Consider the following 20,377-nt stretch of genomic DNA (forward strand, 5'->3'; position numbering starts at 1 on the left):
GATAAGACGCGTAGCTCCAGTGGCTCTTTGATGCCGCAGCCGGCACCAAGCAGCAAAGGAAGGCAAGACGAGCAGGTCGTCGACAGTAGTACTGAAGGCTTCCGCTAGTCGAGCCGGCCGGCGTCTCTTCCCTCTTTCCCACTGGAGCGTGCGGAGGTGCGAGCCTCCTCCTTGGCGATTCCTCCTCGCATCATCATATCCCGCGCGGGTCACCTCAGCGTTCACGCAACCGCCGGCATTTTCCTTCCCCGAAGATGATACCTGGCAAACGCACAACCGCAGCCATGCCCGCCCCGGTGGTGGCGATATTTGGAGCCCTAATGCTGCGCACCGTCTCCTCGCAAAACGGTAAGAAATGAGCTACCCTGCTGTATGATTAACTTGCCGCAAATGGGGCTGCTTTTCAGTCGAAGACGTCTCCTCCTCGTCAGACATTTTATTTGATGTAATTAACACTATGTGTCCGTGGCAAATATGTCGAGGTGCAAGGTAGCCCCATTGGCTGCCACGAAAATAAGGGGATATATGTTTTTCAAACGGAGGAGAGGAGGGGCGGGGGGGGGGGGGGGGGGGTGCTGTTTTGCTTGCAGAGCCCCTGAAACGAAGGGTCGATAAAAGATTAATAAGATACGATCTGTGGAGGCCGAAGTGGGCCACACAATGGGATGTGTGATGTCCCCCAAAATGTCCTTTTTAAAAAGTGTGGAGCTGAATACAGAAAAAACCCAGGACAAGTTCTGCTCAGTAGCTGTCGGGAGAGGTGGTGAAGGGGGATTCTGTCACATTGAAGTTTTATACACACACACACACACACACGTATAGATGTTGGACTTGAGAAGTGAACCTCTGTAAATAGCATCAGTCCATTTTGCTGCATGCTTCTATTTTTAGAGCTGAGATGCTGCACTGGGATGCATGTCTTTAATGTCCTCTCACTACAATGAATCTATTAACTCTTTGGTGAGATGCACTGCACTGCACTGCACTGCACAACCTCCATTGATTTTCTCCGGTCAGACCTACTTGTACAGATGATCCTAAATTCATAAATCTGGTGTCCTCCTCCCCACGTGGATTAGCGGAGCTCGAGGTTACTGATCCATGTTGTAAGTGTGTCTCTTTTCACGGGGACGATGGAGAATTCGGCACGTGACCCTGTGTTGGTATACAGTACATTGCACACGTTTCTTCTTCAACCCACACTGTTGGGCATGATGGTCCTTTCTTTTTTTTCTTCTTTTTTTTGTGGGATGTGTAGGTATATTGTGATTTCTTAAGTAAGTCATTGTGATTGAAGTAAGTTTTATATTAATTTTGAAAATGGCACCATTTTGTTTTCATTTAGTCAATTCATTCGATGTTAAGGAAGTTAACTACCAGCGGTAGAGCGATTTAATGATCGGTAGAAATGAAGCAGGTTTATACTGTATGTCACACTTTCACACATTCTTCCTATTTGACAAACTGAATTCTGAATATCAGACAGTTCAATTACAATGTAACTATGGATTCAGGATTTATAACATAACACACAAAACATTGTTAGCGCTTAGCCATTTTTCCACCAAGCGGTATAGTCCAGTACAGTATAAACCACTGCTAGATGACCAGGCAGGATGGCAAGGTCTTTGTCCTCCTACATAAATGAGTGATGTCATAGTCACATAACATTGTGTAAGCGGACAATCAATTTAACAAAGAATAGAAAAGCAACATGGTATGGTGCTGTCGGCTGATCGCGTACTGCACATAACACCAATGGAATAAATTCCTTTCTTTGTTATAATCCTCATTGCTTTTTTAAAAATTATTGATTTATTATTATATATATTTTTTTAAAAAGGCACTTTTTGCTTTACTCTTTACATTCCATTGCACGGAATTGACACTTCTCTGTCAACCAATCCATTTTTAGCAGTGTGTCTAGCGCCGCCACCCACAAGTGAACTTGCAGCAAAACGTTCCTGAAAAGTGGAACAGTACGGATGGGATATTTTTGGACCTTTACGATGCGTGCCGTATTGAATTGTAGCAAACTGGTTGCGAAACAGGCCTTGAGAGTACACATTGTGTCATCACACAAAGTAGACAATTGTTTTGGGAGAATTTGAATTCCATGGGGGCAAGGCTTGATGGCTATGATGATGATTCTTCTATCACAAAACAAAAAAACAAAAAACAACAACAATCCTCTCTGTAACAATCTTTATGGCCTGGCTGGCTGTCCATCTTGGTACTTTGTTGCTGTGGAATGCTTCTATGGAGCGGGGGGGGGTCTATCACCATGCGCCCACACGCTCCCCAGGGACCTGGATGAGCAGCTTCTATAAATCTCCTATCAATCGCATGTATGCTCCACAGTGCCGAGAGACCACTTTTATAAATGCCGCACCCCTCCTCCTCCTCCTCCTCCTCTTCCTCTCTGCGTGGACTCCATCACTTGTTTGACTATTATTACATTTAGCTCTGAGACGTTTCGCTGATGACATACTTTGCCCAGCGTTGGCAGTCTATTACTGCATAGTCATTTTGCACCTAATGATATTTTCATCACATGGGATGTATGAAAAATGACAAGGTCACTCAGAGGACGTTTACATGTGAGTTCTGTGCGAGTCTACCATAAATATACTGTATGTACACCATGACCAAGTGAGCTCAGCCTTGTGGGGACCTCCCAGCACAGCACATTTGAATTAAAGCTTCTTAGGAATAGCCCTTGAAATGGCTTGAGCGATTTTTGTTCTCTTCCATAAATGAAGATGCTGTTGATTTCACCATGAAGCAAATTTTGTTTTGTTTGTATGTTTCTGGTACCCCTTTCCCTTACTTAATCACACAACTGTATTCTTTTTCTCGCACATGCTGCCCCTTCTAAACTGCCTCTGCCAGCGGGCTTTGTGAAATCACCACTCTCTGAAACCAAGCTCACGGGAGACACCTTTGAGCTATTCTGTGACGTAGTGGGAAACCCCACCCCTGAAATCCAGTGGTGGTACTCTGAGATCAACCGAGCAGATTCCTTCAGGCAGCTGTGGGACGGCGCCCGCAAGCGCCGGGTGTCCATCAGCGCGGTGTACGGTGTCAATGCGGTTAGTGTGCTGGGAGTATCCTATCTCACACTGGACGATATCGGGACGTACGAGTGCAGAGCAAGCAACGACCCAAGACGGAACGACCTGCACATAAATCCCGCCACCACCTGGGTCAGAGCACAGGCTACAATAACAGTGCTGCAGAGTGAGTGGTCGGTGTAGTGGAAACATCCCCCCCCCCCGCCCCTCCGATAGAAACCGAATTTAACATTTCCTGTGTGATTCAGCCCCCTTCAAACATCTTTAGAGGACCATTAACTCCCTGTGTAGGTGCCGTCATCCCTTGTCGTGCTGAAAAACTGCACCTTCATCTTGTGTTGATGTTCTCTTTCAAGCAGATATCAGTGGTGTTGTGCATCCAGAGAACCCACAGAGCCCAGTCGTCCTCTTAATTGTCCCCCTTTTGACTTCCCTTTGTTTTATTCACTTTCATTACCTTCCATTTTACTTGGCCACATTATTGTTTTTGCAACAGAGTTCGATGTTTTGCAGAAGCTTAAATTGAGTTGTCTAATTTTAATGTGATATTGAAACTAATTCCATTCACGTTAAATCTTATGGGGGGGGAATGCTGAAACAAAACTCAAACTTTTAGATCATGTAGATTAATTCAGTATTTTCAACAAGTGATGGGCATTTGAACGCATTTCCTTAATTAGCTAGAGTTTTAATTGGTTATTAAATATTATTTCAAAATACATTTTGGGTGGCAGAAAATAATTGTTTTTACATTGTCGATTTTAACACTTCACATGACACAACCCCACGTAAAACAAAATGAAGCTAAAGCTTGATAGATTTGTGTATTAAAAATAATGAGCACATCAACATGAACACAATCTACAGTTCAGATAAGATAATCAGGATTAATGGGAATACAAACCCTTAAATCAGGATTTGGCACGGTTTTGAGCTCAAAGCATCCTAAATGGCATTGTGGAGTTTCTTTGACTCACTCTTTAAAGCTACAGTATTTGTTCAAACATCGAAATTATAGGATAAAGAAGCTGAATTTGTGCATTTATCTGTTCTGTACATTAGCCTCACTACGTCAGCGATTCTTAACTGGTGGGTCGGAACGCAAAAACGGGTCGCAGACCCCAAAAGTGGGGTGGGTCGCAGACGGCTAATAAAAATATTACAATGGTATATTCAGATTTTTTTTTCCGTTATAGTACAGAGGCGTACCAAGGTCCCACATGGGACATATTAGATGAGCGACGGGAAATGTTACTAACTTGTGCTCTCGTCCTTAGTTTACTCGAAACAAATACAGTGCAGCGCAGCCTCTGGCTAGTGTGAAACATGGCCAGCAATATGCTTTTGGCGGGATGTTAAACTAATTTGAATTGGCATTGAAAAATATCATGTACTGTACATGTTTTCAGAGGCTATTATTTTGTTTTATTGTCATTGTCTATAAAAGACTTTGCAACAATAGGAAAATGCCGGTCCTGGAGGACACCAATTGAGAGCCACTGCTCTGAATGAATGTCCTATTAAGAACATTTGAGAAGGAGCACAACACATTTTTACATCATGTTTCTTTCTTTCAATTTAGATTTTTGTTATCAACAGTTAGTCATCTGAATCCCTGGTTACCACGACATGCCATTAATTAACTTTATTTCTGCAGCCTTTAATGTACAAAATGTTTGCACTTTGTTTTACACTTTGGGTGCACATCTGAGGTCTGTCACATTTTTCAAGTCGCCATCATTGCTCACAATTGGAGTCAGCATCACGTCTGTGTGAGCTAATTGACGTCTTTCTTGCAGAGCCATCTATTGCTGCTTCTGAGCACACTTCCCTTCCCGTGGAAGGCCACAGTCTCCCTTTCACTCTGCAGTGCAACCTGACCAGCAGCGACAATACCCTCCTGGAAAGCTACTGGATGAAAAATGGGGAGGAGATCCCAGAAACACGCAGTCCAAATAGGAACACCGAATACAAGTAAGCATCTTTGCATAGCCTCGCGGAACTCAAGCGTGCGCATATGCTGCACAAGTGGTTTATCGGCATAGTGTGGGTTCACTTGACGTGTGCTTCTGTTCTGCAGGCTGAATAAACCGAGAGGAGATGATGCTGGCGTGTACATGTGCGTCTTCACCTTTGGAATGTCTCCTGCTGCCAACACCACCATTGAAGTTAAAGGTCTGTGTTGATTTGTGAGCCACAGGCCTTCTTTTTTTCAAGGTTGCATCGCTTGATAAAACTGGCGCAGGGTCGCCTCAAGAACGAGCTGGCTTGTCATGCAAGGGCGAGGACCGGTGATTTGCTCACGCATAGCTGCCGCCCTTAACACCTCCCTCGAACCAGTGGCCAGCTCAGTGGCAGCAGATGGTGTCTTGTTTGTGTGATGCACAGGGATTATGTCTCAACAGCGGAATCTAGTTGCAGCCTTTATGCAGTCACGCGCTCCTGTGGGGGGAAATTAGCATCAGATGAGAGAATGATTGTACTGTAATGGCATATGTGTGATTAAAAAATACAATTCATTTTATGGGGTGATATGTTTACATTTAGACTGATGGTTCCTCAAAAGGGGAATGCAGCCCTGTGGGGGGCACAAGCCAGTCCAAACTGTAGGCCGGTCCCAAGCCCGGATAGATGCAGAGGGTTGCTTCAGGAAGGGCATCCGTCTTAAAACTTTGCCAAACAAATATGAGCGTTCATCCAAAGAACGCCATACCGGATCGGTCGTGGCCCGGGTTAACAATGTCCGCCACCGGCGCTGTCAACCTGCAGGGCGCCGGTGGAAATTCGGCCACTGTGGGTCGAAGTCGAAGAAGAAGAGGTGGAAAGCGGGTTCTTCGGCAGAAAGAGAAGAGGAAAGCACAGAGCCTAGAACTGAATGTGGGGACTTTGAATGTTGGGACTACGACAGGAAAATCTCGGGAATTGGTTGACATGATGATTAGGACAAAGGTTGATCGGTTGTGTGTCCAGGAGACCAGGTGGCAAGGCAGTCAGGCTAGAAGTTTAGGGGCAGGGTTTAAATTATTTTACCATGGTGTCGATGGGAAGAGAAATGGAGTCGGGGTTATTTTAAAAGAAGAGTTGGCTAAGAATGTCTTGGAGGTGAAAAGAGTATCAGATCGAGTGATGAGGCTGAAATTTGTAATTGAGGGTGTTATGTGTAATGTGATTAGTGGCTATGCCCCACAGGTAGGATGTGACCTAGAGGTGAAAGAGAAATTCTGGAAGGAGCTAGATGATGTAGTTCTTAGCATCCCAGTCAGAGAGAGAGTCGTAATTGGTGCAGATTGTAATGGACATGTTGGTGAAGGTAATAGGGGTGATGAAGAAGTGATGGGTAAATACGGCATCCAGGAAAGGAACTTGGAGGGACAGATGGTGGTAGACTTTGCAACAAGGATGCAAATGGCTGTAGTGAACACTTTTTTCCAGAAGAGGCACGAACATAGGGTGACCTATAAGAGCGGAGGTAGAAGCACACAGGTGGATTACATCTTGTGCAGACGATGTAATCTGAAAGAGGTTACCAACTGTAAGGTAGTGGTAGGGGAGAGTGTGGCTAGACAGCATAGGATGGTGGTGTGTAAGATGACTCTGGTGGTGGGGAGGAAAATTAGGAAGACAAAGGCAGAGAAGAGAACCATGTGGTGGAAGCTGAGACAGGACGAGTGTTGTGCAGCTTTTCGGGAAGAGGTGATACAGGCTCTCGGTGGACGGCAGGAGCTTCCAGAAGACTGGACCACTGCAGCCAAGGTGATCAGAGAAGCAGGCAGGAGAGTACTTGGTGTATCTTCTGGCAGGAAAGGAGAGAAGGAGACTTGGTGGTGGAACCTCACAGTACAGGAAATCATACAAGGAAAGAGGTTAGCTAAGAAGAAGTGGGACACTGAGAGGACCGAGGAGAGGCGAAAGGAATACATTGAGATGCGACACAGGGCAAAGGTAGAGGTGGCAAAGGCAAAACAAGAGGCATATGATGACATGTATGGCAGGTTGGACACTAAAGAAGGAGAAAAGGATCTATACAGGCTGGCCAGACAGAGGGACAGAGATGGGAAGGATGTGCAGCAGGTTAGGGTGATTAAGGATAGAGATGGAAATATGTTGACTGGTGCCAGCAGTGTGCTTGCTAGATGGAAAGAATACTTCGAGGAGTTGATGAATGAGGAAAATGATAGAGAAGGGAGAGTAGAAGAGGTAAGTGTGGTGGACCAGGAAGTGGCAATGATTAGTAAGGGGGAAGTTAGAAAGGCATTAAAGAGGATGAAAAATGGAAAGGCAGTTGGTCCTGATGACATTCCTGTGGAGGTATGGAAGCATCTAGGAGAGGTGGCTGTGAAGTTTTTGACCAGCTTGTTCAATAGAATTCTAGTGCGTGAGAAGATGCCTGAGGAATGGAGGAAAAGTGTACTGGTGCCCATTTTTAAGAACAAAGGTGATGTGCAGAGCTGTGGCAACTATAGAGGAATAAAGTTGATGAGCCACACAATGAAGTTATGGGAAAGAGTAGTGGAGGATAGACTCAGGACAGAAGTGAGTATTTGCGAGCAACAGTATGGTTTCATGCCTAGAAAGAGTACCACAGATGCATTATTTGCCTTGAGGATGTTGATGGAAAAGTACAGAGAAGGTCAGAAGGAGCTACATTGTGTCTTTGTAGATCTAGAGAAAGCCTATGACAGAGTACCCAGAGAAGAACTGTGGTACTGCATGCGGAAGTCTGGAGTGGCAGAGAAGTATGTTAGAATAATACAGGACATGTACGAGGGCAGCAGAACAGCGGTGAGGTGTGCTGTAGGTGTGACAGAAGAATTTAAGGTGGACGTGGGACTGCATCAGGGATCAGCCCTGAGCCCCTTCCTTTTTGCAGTGGTGATGGATAGGCTGACAGATGAGGTTAGACTGGAATCCCCGTGGACCATGATGTTTGCAGATGACATTGTGATCTGCAGTGAAAGCAGGGAGCAGCTGGAGGAACAGTTAGAGAGATGGAGGCATGCACTGGAAAGAAGAGGAATGAAGATTAGCCGAAGTAAAACAGAATATATGTGCATGAATGAGAGGGCTGGTGGGGGAAGAATGAGGCTACAGGGAGAAGCGATAGCAAGGGTGGAGGACTTTAAATACTTGGGGTCAACCGTCCAGAGCAATGGTGAGTGTGGTCAGGAAGTGAAGAAACGGGTCAAAGCAGGTTGGAACGGGTGGAGGAAGGTGTCAGGTGTGTTATGTGACAGAAGAGTCTCTGCTAGGATGAAGGGCAAAGTTTATAAAACAGTAGTGAGGCCAGCCATGATGTACGGATTAGAGACAGTGGCACTGAAGAGACAACAGGAAGCAGAGCTGGAGGTGGCGGAAATGAAGATGTTGAGGTTCGCTCTTGGAGTGACCAGGTTGGATAAAATTAGAAATGAGCTCATCAGAGGGACAGCCAAGGTTCGATGTTTTGGAGACAAAGTTAGAGAGCGCAGACTTCAATGGTTTGGACACGTCCAGAGGAGAAATAGTGAGTATATTGGAAGAAGGATGATGAGGATGGAGCTGCCAGGCAAGAGAGCTCGAGGAAGACCAAAGAGAAAGTTGATGGATGTCGTGAGGGAAGACATGATGGCAGTTGGTGTTCGAGAGGAGGATGCAGGAGATAGGCTTACATGGAAAAGGATGACGCGCTGTGGCGACCCCTAACGGGACAAGCCGAAAGGAAAAGAAGAAGATGTATCATGTGATTAGTGGCTTTGCCCCACAGGTAGCATGTGACCTAGAGGTGAAAGAGAAATTCTGGAAGGAGCTAGACGAAGTAGTTCTGAGCATCCCAGACAGAGAGAGAGAGTCGTGATTGGTGCAGATTGTAATGGAGATGTTGGTGAAGGAAATAGGGGCGATGGAGAACTGATGGGTAAGTATGGCATGCAGGAAAGGAACTTGGAGGGACAGATGGTGGTAGACTTTGCAAAAAGGATGCAAATGGCTGTAGTGAACACTTTTTTTTCCCCAGAAGTGGCAGGAACATAGGGTGACCTACAAGAGCGGAGGTAGAAGCACGCAGGTCGATTACATCTTGTGCAGACGATGTAACATGAAGGAGGTTACCGACTGTAAGGTTGTGGTAGGGGAGAGTGTGGCTAGACAGCATAGGATGGTGGTGTCACTACCAGATGACTCTGGTAGTGGGGAGGAAGATTCGGAAGACAAAGGCAGAGCAAGAACCATGTGGTGGAAGCTGAGACAGGACGAGTGTTGTGCAGCTTTTCGGCAAGAGGTGAGACAGGCTCTCGGTGTGCAGGAGGACCTCCCAGAAGACTGGACCACTACAGCCAAGGTGATCTATAGAGGAATAAAGTTGATGAGCCAGACAATTAAGTTATGGGAAAGGGTAGTAGAGGCTGGACTCAGGACAGAAGTGAGTATTTGCGAGCAACAGTATGGTTTCATGCCTAGAAAGAGTACCACAGATGCATTATTTGCCTTGAGGATGTTGATTGAAAAATACAGAGAAGGTCAGAAGGAGCTCCATTGTGTCTTTGTAGATCTAGAGAAAGCCTATGACAGAGTACCCAGAGAGGAACTGTGGTACTGCAAGTGGAAGTCTGGAGTGGCAGAGAAGAATGTTAGAATAATACAGGACACGTACGAGGGCAGCAGAACAGCGGTGAGGTGTGCTGTAGGTGTGACAGAGGAATTTAAGGTGGAGGTGGGACTGCATCAGGGATCAGCCCTGAGCCCCTTCCTGTTTGCAGTGGTGATGGATAGGCTGACAGATGAGGTCAGGCTGGAATCCCCGTGGACCGTGATGTTTGCAGATGACATTGTGATCTGCTTGTGAAAGCGGGGAGCAGGTGGAGGAAGAGTTAGAAAGATGGAGGCATGCACTGGAAAGCAGACGAATGAAGATTAGCCAAAGTAAAACAGAATATATGTGCATGAATGAGAAGGGTGGAGGGGGAAGAGTGAGGCTACAGGGAGAAGAGATGGCGAGGGTGGAGGACTTTAAATACATGGGGTCAACCATCCAGAGCATTGGTGAGTGTGGTAAGGAAGTGAAGAAACGGGTCCAAGCAGGTTGGAACGGGTGGAGTAAGGGGTCAGGGGTGTTATGTGACAGAAGAGTCTCTGCTAGGATCTCTATTTTCCCTTAGATCTTATTATATAATGTAATATATTATATTTTCTTGTTTTAGCTGCTCCTGAGATTACGGGCCACAAGCGTAGCGAGAATAAGAATGAAGGCCAGCGTGCTTTGCTCTACTGTAAATCTGTGGGCTTCCCTCATCCCGTCTGGACCTGGCGCAAACTTGAGAACGGCATATATAGGGTATGGTGTGTGTGTGTGTGTGTACCTGTGTGTAACTGTATATGCGTAGTATATTTCATATTATTTCACTTGGATGAAATAAGTTATTTTCGTTACAAGCCTGATTAGTTGTTTATTTTTTTTGTGCTTGATCAACAACACACTCCAGATTTGAGACTCTATTTTGGGGACAGATTCCAACGTAAACTCCGTAGCATGACGCAAGTTTGTAAACAGGTTGTTAGACATACGCATTCTGTCGAACGAGTCACTGTGATATGTCACTCTTTAACCACAAACCTGTCAAATGAAACCTTAACCGTTCATGAAATGCGTGTTCTTTGTGTTTTAATGTACAATACTGACAATTAAGAACCAATACTTGAAAAATGAGTACCGCACAGAAAACTCTGAATGCATTTTCAAAATGTATATTTCTTCATTGATGGTGTACATCAACGATATCAGAGTACGCTCAACAATTCAAGGTGAACATCTTTATTTTGGTTTCATAGGAAATTGACAACTCATCCGGACGCTTCTCCATCAGCAGCAAGGACAATTACACTGAGCTCAGCATCACCGATCTGGACATTAATTTGGACCCGGGCGAGTACCAGTGTAACGCCACCAATTTGATTGGCAGCAGTGACGAGAGGTCTGTGCTTCGAGTCCGCAGCCATTTGGCCCCATTGTGGCCTCTCTTGGGGGTGTTGGCTGAGATCATCATCCTGATCGTCATCATCGTTGTTTATGAGAAGCGTAAGAAGCCTGAGGATTTACAAGACGGTGAGTCACCAACAAATAGCAAATAGAGCTCCAATTTATTGTGCAACTATTTTAAATACAAGGAGGAGAATTGGATTGTCATGGAAGAAGAACAGAATGAGCATGAAAAAGCACAGATTATTTTTACGAATACAACAATAACAAATACACCAAGAGGCTATTTGATCATGGGTTTTAGATGGATTTGTGGGCTGAATTTGTACAGAATCTGATTAACATCAATAAAATGTGAGTGACGTAGAAAGCAGCAGTGCATCAGCATTAGGCAGGAAGATGGTGTGCGGTTTAGTCCCGACACCAGGAGACTGTTGGACTGGAAACCCTCCATTCTCCAAGTTTGTTCCGCTTACCTATCCCCGGTGATGGTAATAATGTATGGCGATGCAGAGCAGATGGCGCGCCGCGCAGCCGTGCAGGAAATCGGGATGCTTGCCACCACACGCGCACGCACTTGTCGAGGCAAGCGCGCCAGTGTGGCCTGCGCCCTGCAGTCGCTACAAACCGTCGACGCGTTCTTCCGATATTCCCTCACCACAGACACCAACACGGCAACACCTGACACAGGTTGCACCTTGTCAGGACAATTTCATGCATTTAATATTCATGAGAAATGGGATACCGCAGTGTTGTGGAGATGGACGTTCTCAATGATTCATAGTGTTTCACGGACCTTCCGCGCTCCAAGCTGCCGGAGGCTCAACCAAATAGCAACATGGGACTTTCGAATGCTACAGAGCCCTTCATTCTCCTGCGTGCATTCATGGTATTTTGTCGACCTGTTACTTTCCAACTGAAAACGTTGACATTGCCACATCTTGCCATATGTACGAGTGATTCATCTGTGACTTACTGTCACCGAATGTGATCATATTTTCATAAAGGTTCATTAGCTAAAATGAAACTGACCGAGTATTAAAATAGTTTCTTTTTACATTTCTGTCATCCATCCATCCATCCATTTTCTCAGCCGCTTGCTTCTCCTCACTAGGGTCGCGGGCGTGCCGGAGCCTATCCCAGCTGTCATCGGGCAGGAGGCGGGGTACACCCCGAACTGGTTGCCAGCCAATCGCAGGGCACATTTCCGTAATAGAAATCCAATTAACATTGCTCGCGTGAGGCAGAAATCAGAGTTTGTGCATGAATTGTTAATCATTCATGTTGCAATTGCATTGCCTTAAATTAGGTCAGCTTCCTCTGCTGAATATTTAATTGTTATAATATCTTCCTATTCCCCTTTTCCCAATGGCCCAACCTAACGCTGTTTGTGGTAAGTGTGAGACGGCATGTTTCAGCCTCATCCTCTTTCACTTCGCAGTGCAGGATGGGATTTGTAGGTGCTCTACTTGTAAATGTTTGTTATGTTAAATGATGGAATGCCTTGATTTTGATGCTTTAACCTCATACCTTATTGCATTGTGACACATTTTTTTTGCGCGGTTAATGACTGTCATTGTTTCACACGACCTAAGGAAATGTGGAGGGATGGTATTGCTACCTTGAGAAAACACTTTTTATCTATGCATGAAACCTAGATTTTTGCAGGTTTACCTCCATTTCATTTGTCTGTGGAATGTGGTGTTGTCCTGCACTGAACTGTATTCTGTTAGTTACAGTACATTACAAGGCTGCCTTTTCATCGCATAGAACGGCTCAATATAAATGAAATGTGAAGGGAAACCTTATAACATAATGCACTATACTTACCGGTGCTCTGTGGACAAAAAAACAACTTCAGTCCTTCATCTTCCTTCTCCTGCGATGCTCATTTTTGGTTTTCATTTCTCCATATTTCCCTTTGCTGCTTCAGATGATGACCCAGTTGGACCAGTGTAAGTATGAACATTTTTAACTTCACACGGTCACATGTTGAATTGTCTCTTTAGAGCTTTGAGTACAGTAAAGCTCAAATTTGAACTGTATCTCCAAGTTGTAGCGGTGCATCAATTAATCACTGGGTGTGATGTTCACTTAAAAAGCCTCACCTTAAGTAGACACCTCCTCTTTCTCACTTGGGGGGGAAAAAAACAGGTGGTGCCACAAATGTAATTCTTTGTTTAAACTTATGGCAGCGTGACAAATATGCATTCCGAAAGAGCAAAACATCCGCTTAATGCAATGAATATGAAGTTCAGTGGAAAAGCTCAACTTTTTGTGCTTGTGTGGTTAAATAGACCCACTACGACATGTACTGTAACTGTTTTGTGGCAAAAGGCCATGTGACATGAATTGTGATAATCATATAGTTGGTTTTTTTTGTTTTGTTTTGTTTTGTTTTTGTCATGTGACTGAAATGTTGTATACGTTGTCTTTGAAGATGAGGAAAAAAAAAAAAAACATGGAGGAGAACGAACATGGTAGTCAACATCCGGAAAATATTTTTGCTGAAAAGGGGGAGTGACACGAGTGCCTTTGCGAGCATCTGATTCCGTGAAAACATTCATTTAAGAAAATGGCGGATGTTACCCAGTGATAATGTGGCAATGACTTGACCTATATGGGGGATCGTGATATCTTTGTCAGATCATGCAGCCTGAGGGAGACATGCAGGAGACAGCTTGCGCTGTGGTGGAGATTTGTAGAAGTTCCTTACATTATAGCAGCCAAATCTATGCACTATATAAGGCAGTTTAACAGAACGTGTTGCTTTTAATTGACTACAATTATTGAATAGCACAAATAAGTGTTGGCTTTTGAATACACAACATTGTATAACATGTGATTTGATTGTGTCATTTACTCCTTGCTGAAGGAAAACCAATTCAACCAACAACCACAAAGACAAGAACCTGCGCCAGAGGAATACAAATTGAGCTGCCTGTCTGCAGAGTGAGTATTCAATTATGAAAAGGACCAAACCGTCCGCCTGATGATAAATATGTATTACAAGCCCGTAGGGACAAATTACACGATGAGCCAATGTGTGAAGTTAGCGCCGGAACGTGACGTGTGGCGGACTGCTCTAATGAGATGTGCTTTCATTTCATTTGCAGGTTACATTACACATTTATTGACCACCTGAAGGTAAACAACAATGGAATCAACGCCAGTTGTTCATAGAATTTATCTGCTATTTAAAGTGTGGTTGTAGGGGAGTTGAAGGAGGCATGCATTAGGTATATGATTTTATTGTGCGGTGCGAGATGCTCATTTTCATTCATATCATTACAGGATTGTTAATATAACCATTGTTACTGCATGCAAACAGTGACGTGTGTGATTTAGTTGCCCTCGCCCTCTAATTCGCTTCTTTTCCACTTTTACTACTTAAAATAATTGCATGCAAGATGTTGACCCTCTTTTTGAGACAGGACTTTGTTCTGTTTCCCCCCCCCTCTAAGAGTGGCTTCATGTAGATAATCTCTTCTGTACGTTTCTAAAGAGAAAAACACCACATTTCAGCGGTGTAGAAAATGGCGCCATCATCAGATACGGCAGTTTTTGTACGGTGTCATCATGCAGCTGCATATCATTACCTAAGATTCATCAGAATATTAATATTACATTTCAAGGGCTTTGCAACGTCCCTCTAAAGGTTATGTATGGTTGTACTGTATGTATCGATTCACTATTGCTATGTACTGATATAAATTGTATGATGCACTTAAATGTTGACAATAACAGGAAACTGTATAAACCTTTATGAAATCTGTAACAATCATTCTAACATTGTTTTGTCATGACAGTGTGTATTGTACAGCATGGCTTTTCTCCTATGCAAGTAATATCCATATCAATATATTGACAAAACATAGCAGCTTTTGATTATTATTATTATTATTTTTTTGTCTGTGACAAAGCTTTAAACTAAGTTAGGATCACCCATAGAGCATATTAATTATAGTACACAGCTGCATGGTTTCTGTACAGCGGACGGCTTTGAACAGCCTGCGACACAAAATGTCGAGTCATTTTTAAGAATAAACATTTGAAAAATAAAAAAATAAAAACTTTCCGGTGTTGACCTTGTTTCTGTGCCTTAACCCGTGGCAGAAAAGCTGCAGAGAGGCGAGCCAATGGCAGGAAGAGAAAGCGTTTGTGTTACAGCGCTCTCTAGTGGCTGCAACGGATCAGAGGAAGCCCATGATGACCGTGACGTCAGAGGAGCAAAATGATGCTTGATGTGCAAAAAAAACAAAAAACAAATCTCAGGCCTGCTATAATAGAAAGAATCGATACATTTTATATACTGTTTAGAGTTTGTGTATGCAAATACTACGGGCCAGTTGTAATTGCCTATATCTACGCGGTAACAATCACTTTCACAGCTGATGTAGTCTATAAACTAGGGAGGGCCGACCTTAGCCAATGTGGCGCCCTAGGCAAGATTTTATATGGCCCCGCTCCATCATCAACGATTTACATTAGATTACAAAAAGTTGAATAGCAACAGTTTTGAACGTGGCTTTTAAATTTATAAGAGAACATCCCACCAAATGTCAAATAGATTTTCCTCATGACTGTATCGTTACTGCCAAACAAATCCTGCGAGTAACTTGCTGTTGAGACACCTAATGGGACAAAACAAAAGTAGCAACAACTTGACAGTTTTGACGTTTCCAAAATTCTCCTGGGATCACCAATCAATTTGCCCTCAGCAGAGGAGGGCATATTTGCTTTTGCCATTTGTAATTGCATTCATTTGGGCATTCTTTTTTGGAAATGTTTTCAAATCTATGTTATCCATGTTCAAAGTTAGTGGTCAAGTTATTGCCAGTATGTGCAGCTTCGCCGCTGGAAAGCGACTGAGTCAGTGACAGAAGAGTTCATCTGGATTTTACTCAATTACCAAGAAACATTTTCCTTTTGTGTCATTTAATTTCACCATCCAGTAGTTTGAGAGTTCGTCAAGAAGTTTCATTCCTCACATTTGTCTCTAGCAATTCGCTTCTTTAAGTGCGTTGACGTCTTCATTGTAATCATATTTACGATTTTGAGAAATGTCTACAGAAATAACGAGAGAATATGTTATTGGGAATAAGTGTTAGTAATAGAGAAACTAATGTACATTTTTTTTAAATATCTATTACATCAAGCTCCAGCCTTAGATTTATTATTTTTTCAATAGTCACAATAAATGAGGCTGTCAATGTTTTAACTTTTTTTTTTTTTTTTAAGTTTAACATTAAATAATGAATGTATTTACATGTTCTTATTGCCCTTAATATTGTAACGAACTGTCATGTGTGTTTATTGTCGTGCGTTCCTGTTGGAGGGGTGCGAGGGCAAGAAGTGTTCTGTTGTGCTGAGTGCTGTTAATTCTGAGGGGCCTTAAATGCATCGCTATGCACATTGTTTTTTTTTCTTTTACTTGGTAGCTTGTATTCATTTCATTGTAATTTCGTTTTAATATAATTATATTGAAGGTGAATTCCCCCTCAAAAACAAATTATTTAAAAAAAAAAAAAAGTTTACCTGATTTTTTTGTGTGTGCCCCTTTAGCCCCTTGGCATTTTCTAACCCCGCCCTATGGGCGGACCGGCTCTGCTCTAAAATCACTTTGTTTCAGGAGACTCAAACATATCCCCTCTTTTTTTTTTTTTTTTTTTTTTTTTAGTTGGCCAACTGTCTACATAAATTCCTGCTATTGTTTTTTACGTTAAAGCCCCAAATTAGATGTGGACAGATTGAAGAGGTGACGATGAAAGCCCCCTGGATGAAAGTCCGGGGATCAAGCTGTATTATCCCTTCGGGATTATGGATAAGTGGAGGTGAAAAGTCAAACATCCATTATAAGAGTGGTGAACATGCATACAGGTCATCAGCACACTTGCGCACATGTGCGGTTGTGGAAAAGACATCACGGGATTGTGCAGTCCAACTTTGTGAAAGCTATTACTATTTGCAAGGAGGTCGTCTGAGCAACATCACCGCAACAAATTCACCAGACTGTACATTTACACACGCACACGCAAACACATTTCAAAAAGGGAACACTCTACACCACAGATTTTTGAGCACCTATGCTAAACCCTTCCAACGTTATTCTGGATTATTCATTTAACTTTCAGTCAGTGGAGCCAAGATCCTTAACCATGGGGGGGGGGGGGGGGGGGGAAACCCAACCTTGGCAAAAAGAACAAACACATTTTCAATTTCGTTGCTTTCATCTCAACAAAGCTATTGAGTTATTGTTTAAACCGTGTGTGCCTTTTCGGAATGAACAGTTCAACGTAGTTTTGTTGCACACTTTCTCAGCTGCACTCTGACAAACAGCTGTCCATGCAGCACACATGGCACAGAATTAGATGATTAAAGATCGAGTGATCTGCTTAAATATGGAGGATTTGTTGGCAGTTTATAAGAGACTATCCATTAAGTGGCACATGCCTAAAGCTGCACTATGGCCAAATTAATCTTGCCCAATACAGTATTTTGAAATCCAAAATAAAGGAAAGAAATAAGCCTCTAATTCCCCCCCATCTGACCACACACAACTTCTAGAACGGACGAGCTATTACTTTTTCGCAGACCGCTGAATGATTCAAGTTTTGTATTCGATTCAACTCATGCATCTTTACATTGCAATGAATTCAAGAGGAGGGGGCAATCTTATGTTTGACTTTTTAGTAAGGGGAACCTCAAAAATTAGAAAGTCAAACTGCAAAGTGCAATTTTGAAAGTTGCAATTTAACATGGCGAAATGTCACACCAGTGTCAGTAAAGATCCATCTGTTGATCCGTTCTCTACACCGCCTACCCCGATCAGAGTCACGGCTGAGCCGAGGCTACCCGAGCTGACTTTGGACAAGAAACGCCCTGGACTGGTCGCCGGCCAGCCGCAGAGAACATAGACCAACAACCGTTCACAGTCCCACATTGCCAGTGCATCTGTCTGTACCACCGATGTGTCGTGACAGGCAGCACAGTTAAATGCTCATCCATTAGGTGGCAGTCGGTACAGTCAGTCAAGCTTTTTCTCCACATGTTGCCGTTGAGAAGAAGTCATGGCTTTCTGTGAGTCAGCTTTGTGTTTCAATAATTAGGCCCAGGTTTCACACAAAGTCAATCTGTGAGTAAACTGAAGACGAGATCCTGATGGCAGCATTCATACTTTTTTTTGGTTTGGTTGGTGTGCCGTGTGATTTTCCAAACGTATAAGAGCTAAAATGGCTCAACAAAGATTTGCGAAACACTGCACTGGCTCCTGAATAGGCTGCTCCATGCTGGCTGCTACGGCGACCTAATAATCTCGGTATCAAACCGATCTGGCCCGCCATGTCTTTTTGTGTGGCCCATGAACGTTTGCCACAATTTTTTGCTTGACTTTGAGTCAAAAGTGATTATCCATCATAAAAATGATACTGGACTGGTCGCCATCTGGTGAAGAATAGACAAACAACCATTTACGCTCGCGATAGCACAAAAAGGTCACATGCAAACACCACACAGGAAAGGCCGGAGCAGCGATTCAAACCCAGAACTTCAGAACTGTGCTAACCACTTGCCGTTGCCTGAATTAGCAAAATGCAAAACATCAGTATGGCACTACACACATTACGCCAGTGTGAAACTGCAAACTCCAATCACACTAATGACGACGCTCACAGAGTCAAACATAAAGGCAAGATTTTTGATACAACCCTTGTATTGGCTCTCTCACGATCAGTGCCCTAGGAAATTCAACAAGTTCACTGAATTGCTCTGAAAACGACTCTCTGCAAACAATGTATCTTTGTTCATCCAGCTATGTCCAATTAACCACTCATACGACAGAATAATAGCTTTGTCTTCACCAAAACAGGTCAAGATTTTTGTAAGTAGGGGTGACATAATTGGGACGGGGCCGGACTGCGACTTGCAAAAATCAGCGTATAATTGACGGCATTGGGGGGGGGAAATAAAATAAAAATCTTGAACTTGAATCTGGGCCGGGGGATAAAACCCCATTAAGCATTTTTTGGGGATTGGTTCACCCCCAAAAAAGAAAACAAAAAGAAAAATTGGGAAAAAAGGGTTTAAAAAAGACACAAATCTACAAATAGGTGAACCCGCAGGTGCCGATCCGCAAGTATGTGGGGTCCACTGTATGCTATATACGTTTTGTGCCATTTTTTGTGACCGAAACCATGCGCCTTTGGTCAATGAAGGTTGGGGAATACTATTAAAGTGCAGTGAAAAAGGATTGGTATTATATTTTAGTATGAAGTATTATATTTTTGGATCGTTCCCCCGCTTTAATGTGTAAGCTCATCAAACAAATGTAAATATCTGTCAAATAGAACCCAAGTGCGCTGAAAATGCTGTCTTTAAACAGTCATTTCATTTTTTTTTTTTTTTTTGAAGGAAAAATCAAACTACTCAAAGTTAGCGGGCCCTGTGCGAAAAAGCGATGGCCCCCTCAACCTAATAACTGCTCGGGCCATCCTCAGCAGCAACTCGAATCGAGCGTTTTCTCTAACTGTCAATGAGTCTTTCGCATCTCTGCGGAGATATTTTGGCCCACTCTTCCTTGCAGAATTGTTTGAAATCAGCAAAAACGGCCTTTTTAAGGTCATGCTACTGCATTTCAATCAGATTCAAGTCTGGACTTTGACTAGGCAACTCCAAAACCATTTTTTTTTTTGAAAAGCCATTCACAAGTGGACTTGGTGGTGTGTTTTGGATGGTTATCCCGCTGCAGAAAACCATGTGCGCTTCAGCTTGAGGTCACAAACCGATGGCTGGACATTCTCCGTCAGGATTCACGGTGCCATCAATCACAGCAAGTTGTCCAGGCCCTGAAGGAGCTAAGCAGACCACCGTGTTTGACTGTTGGTATGATGTTCTTTTTCTGAAATGCTGTGCTCCATTTGTAACGAGACACGCACCTTCCAAAAAGCTTCACTTTCATCTCATTTCTCTTGGGATAACCTTTGTAGGCCAGCCACTCCCGGGACGGTTCACCACTCTTCCATGTTGTCTCCCTGTTAGGACAATGGCTCTCCCTATGGTTCGCTGGAATCCAAAAGCCTTAGAAATGGCTTTTGTAACCCTTTCCAGGCTGATAGATGTTAATTACTTTATTTCCCAACATTTCTGGAATTTGTTTGGGATCGTGTCATTTTGTTGCAGATTTTTTCCGATCTTTTGTCTGACTTGATTTTGTTGGGACAGATTCTGTTTAGGTTATATCTTGTTGGAGCAGGTCTGGAGGTAATCGGGCTCGGTCGGGTGTGATCAGTGAAAGCGAATCCAAAAGTGCGATCAGCCATAATGAATTCATGATTGAACCAGGGGTGGCTGTGAC

At 43.5% G+C, this 20,377-nt stretch overlaps 1 protein-coding gene across 5 annotated transcripts; it reads left to right on the forward strand.

Annotated features, from left to right (window-relative positions):
• Nucleotides 1–37: 37 nt before the first annotated feature.
• On the forward strand, nt 38–15,098 carry LOC133402448 (neuroplastin-like). Of its 5 annotated transcripts, none has more exons than XM_061676149.1 (9): nt 38–348; nt 2,893–3,240; nt 4,874–5,048; nt 5,155–5,249; nt 10,250–10,383; nt 10,878–11,151; nt 12,959–12,980; nt 13,901–13,977; nt 14,142–15,098. In XM_061676149.1, exons 1-8 carry the CDS (start codon nt 255–257, stop codon nt 13,959–13,961), a joined length of 1,203 nt encoding a protein of 400 aa, XP_061532133.1. In that variant the 5' UTR covers nt 38–254; the 3' UTR covers nt 13,962–13,977; nt 14,142–15,098. The 5 variants fall into 5 exon arrangements, 4 of the variants coding, with proteins under 4 accessions (XP_061532133.1, XP_061532134.1, XP_061532132.1 ...); XM_061676150.1 differs by having other exon boundaries at nt 12,971–12,980; XR_009768518.1 differs by lacking the exon at nt 14,142–15,098 and having other exon boundaries at nt 10,878–12,418; nt 13,901–13,964.
• Nucleotides 15,099–20,377: the final 5,279 nt, after the last annotated feature.

Source organism: Phycodurus eques, chromosome 5, assembly GCF_024500275.1.
Source record: "Phycodurus eques isolate BA_2022a chromosome 5, UOR_Pequ_1.1, whole genome shotgun sequence".
In the NCBI taxonomy this organism is placed as follows: Eukaryota; Metazoa; Chordata; class Actinopteri; order Syngnathiformes; family Syngnathidae; genus Phycodurus; species Phycodurus eques.

What these genes read in the sequence shown, in the direction of transcription:
- LOC133402448 (XM_061676148.1), top strand. Translation starts at nt 255, where the DNA reads ATGATACCTGGCAAACGCACAACCGCAGCCATGCCCGCCCCGGTGGTG. An exon ending in CACCGTCTCCTCGCAAAACG is followed by an intron (nt 349 to 2,892) that starts GTAAGAAATGAG and finishes TGCCTCTGCCAG; the next exon opens with CGGGCTTTGTGAAATCACCA. An exon ending in CACCACCATTGAAGTTAAAG is followed by an intron (nt 5,250 to 10,249) that starts GTCTGTGTTGAT and finishes TTCTTGTTTTAG; the next exon opens with CTGCTCCTGAGATTACGGGC.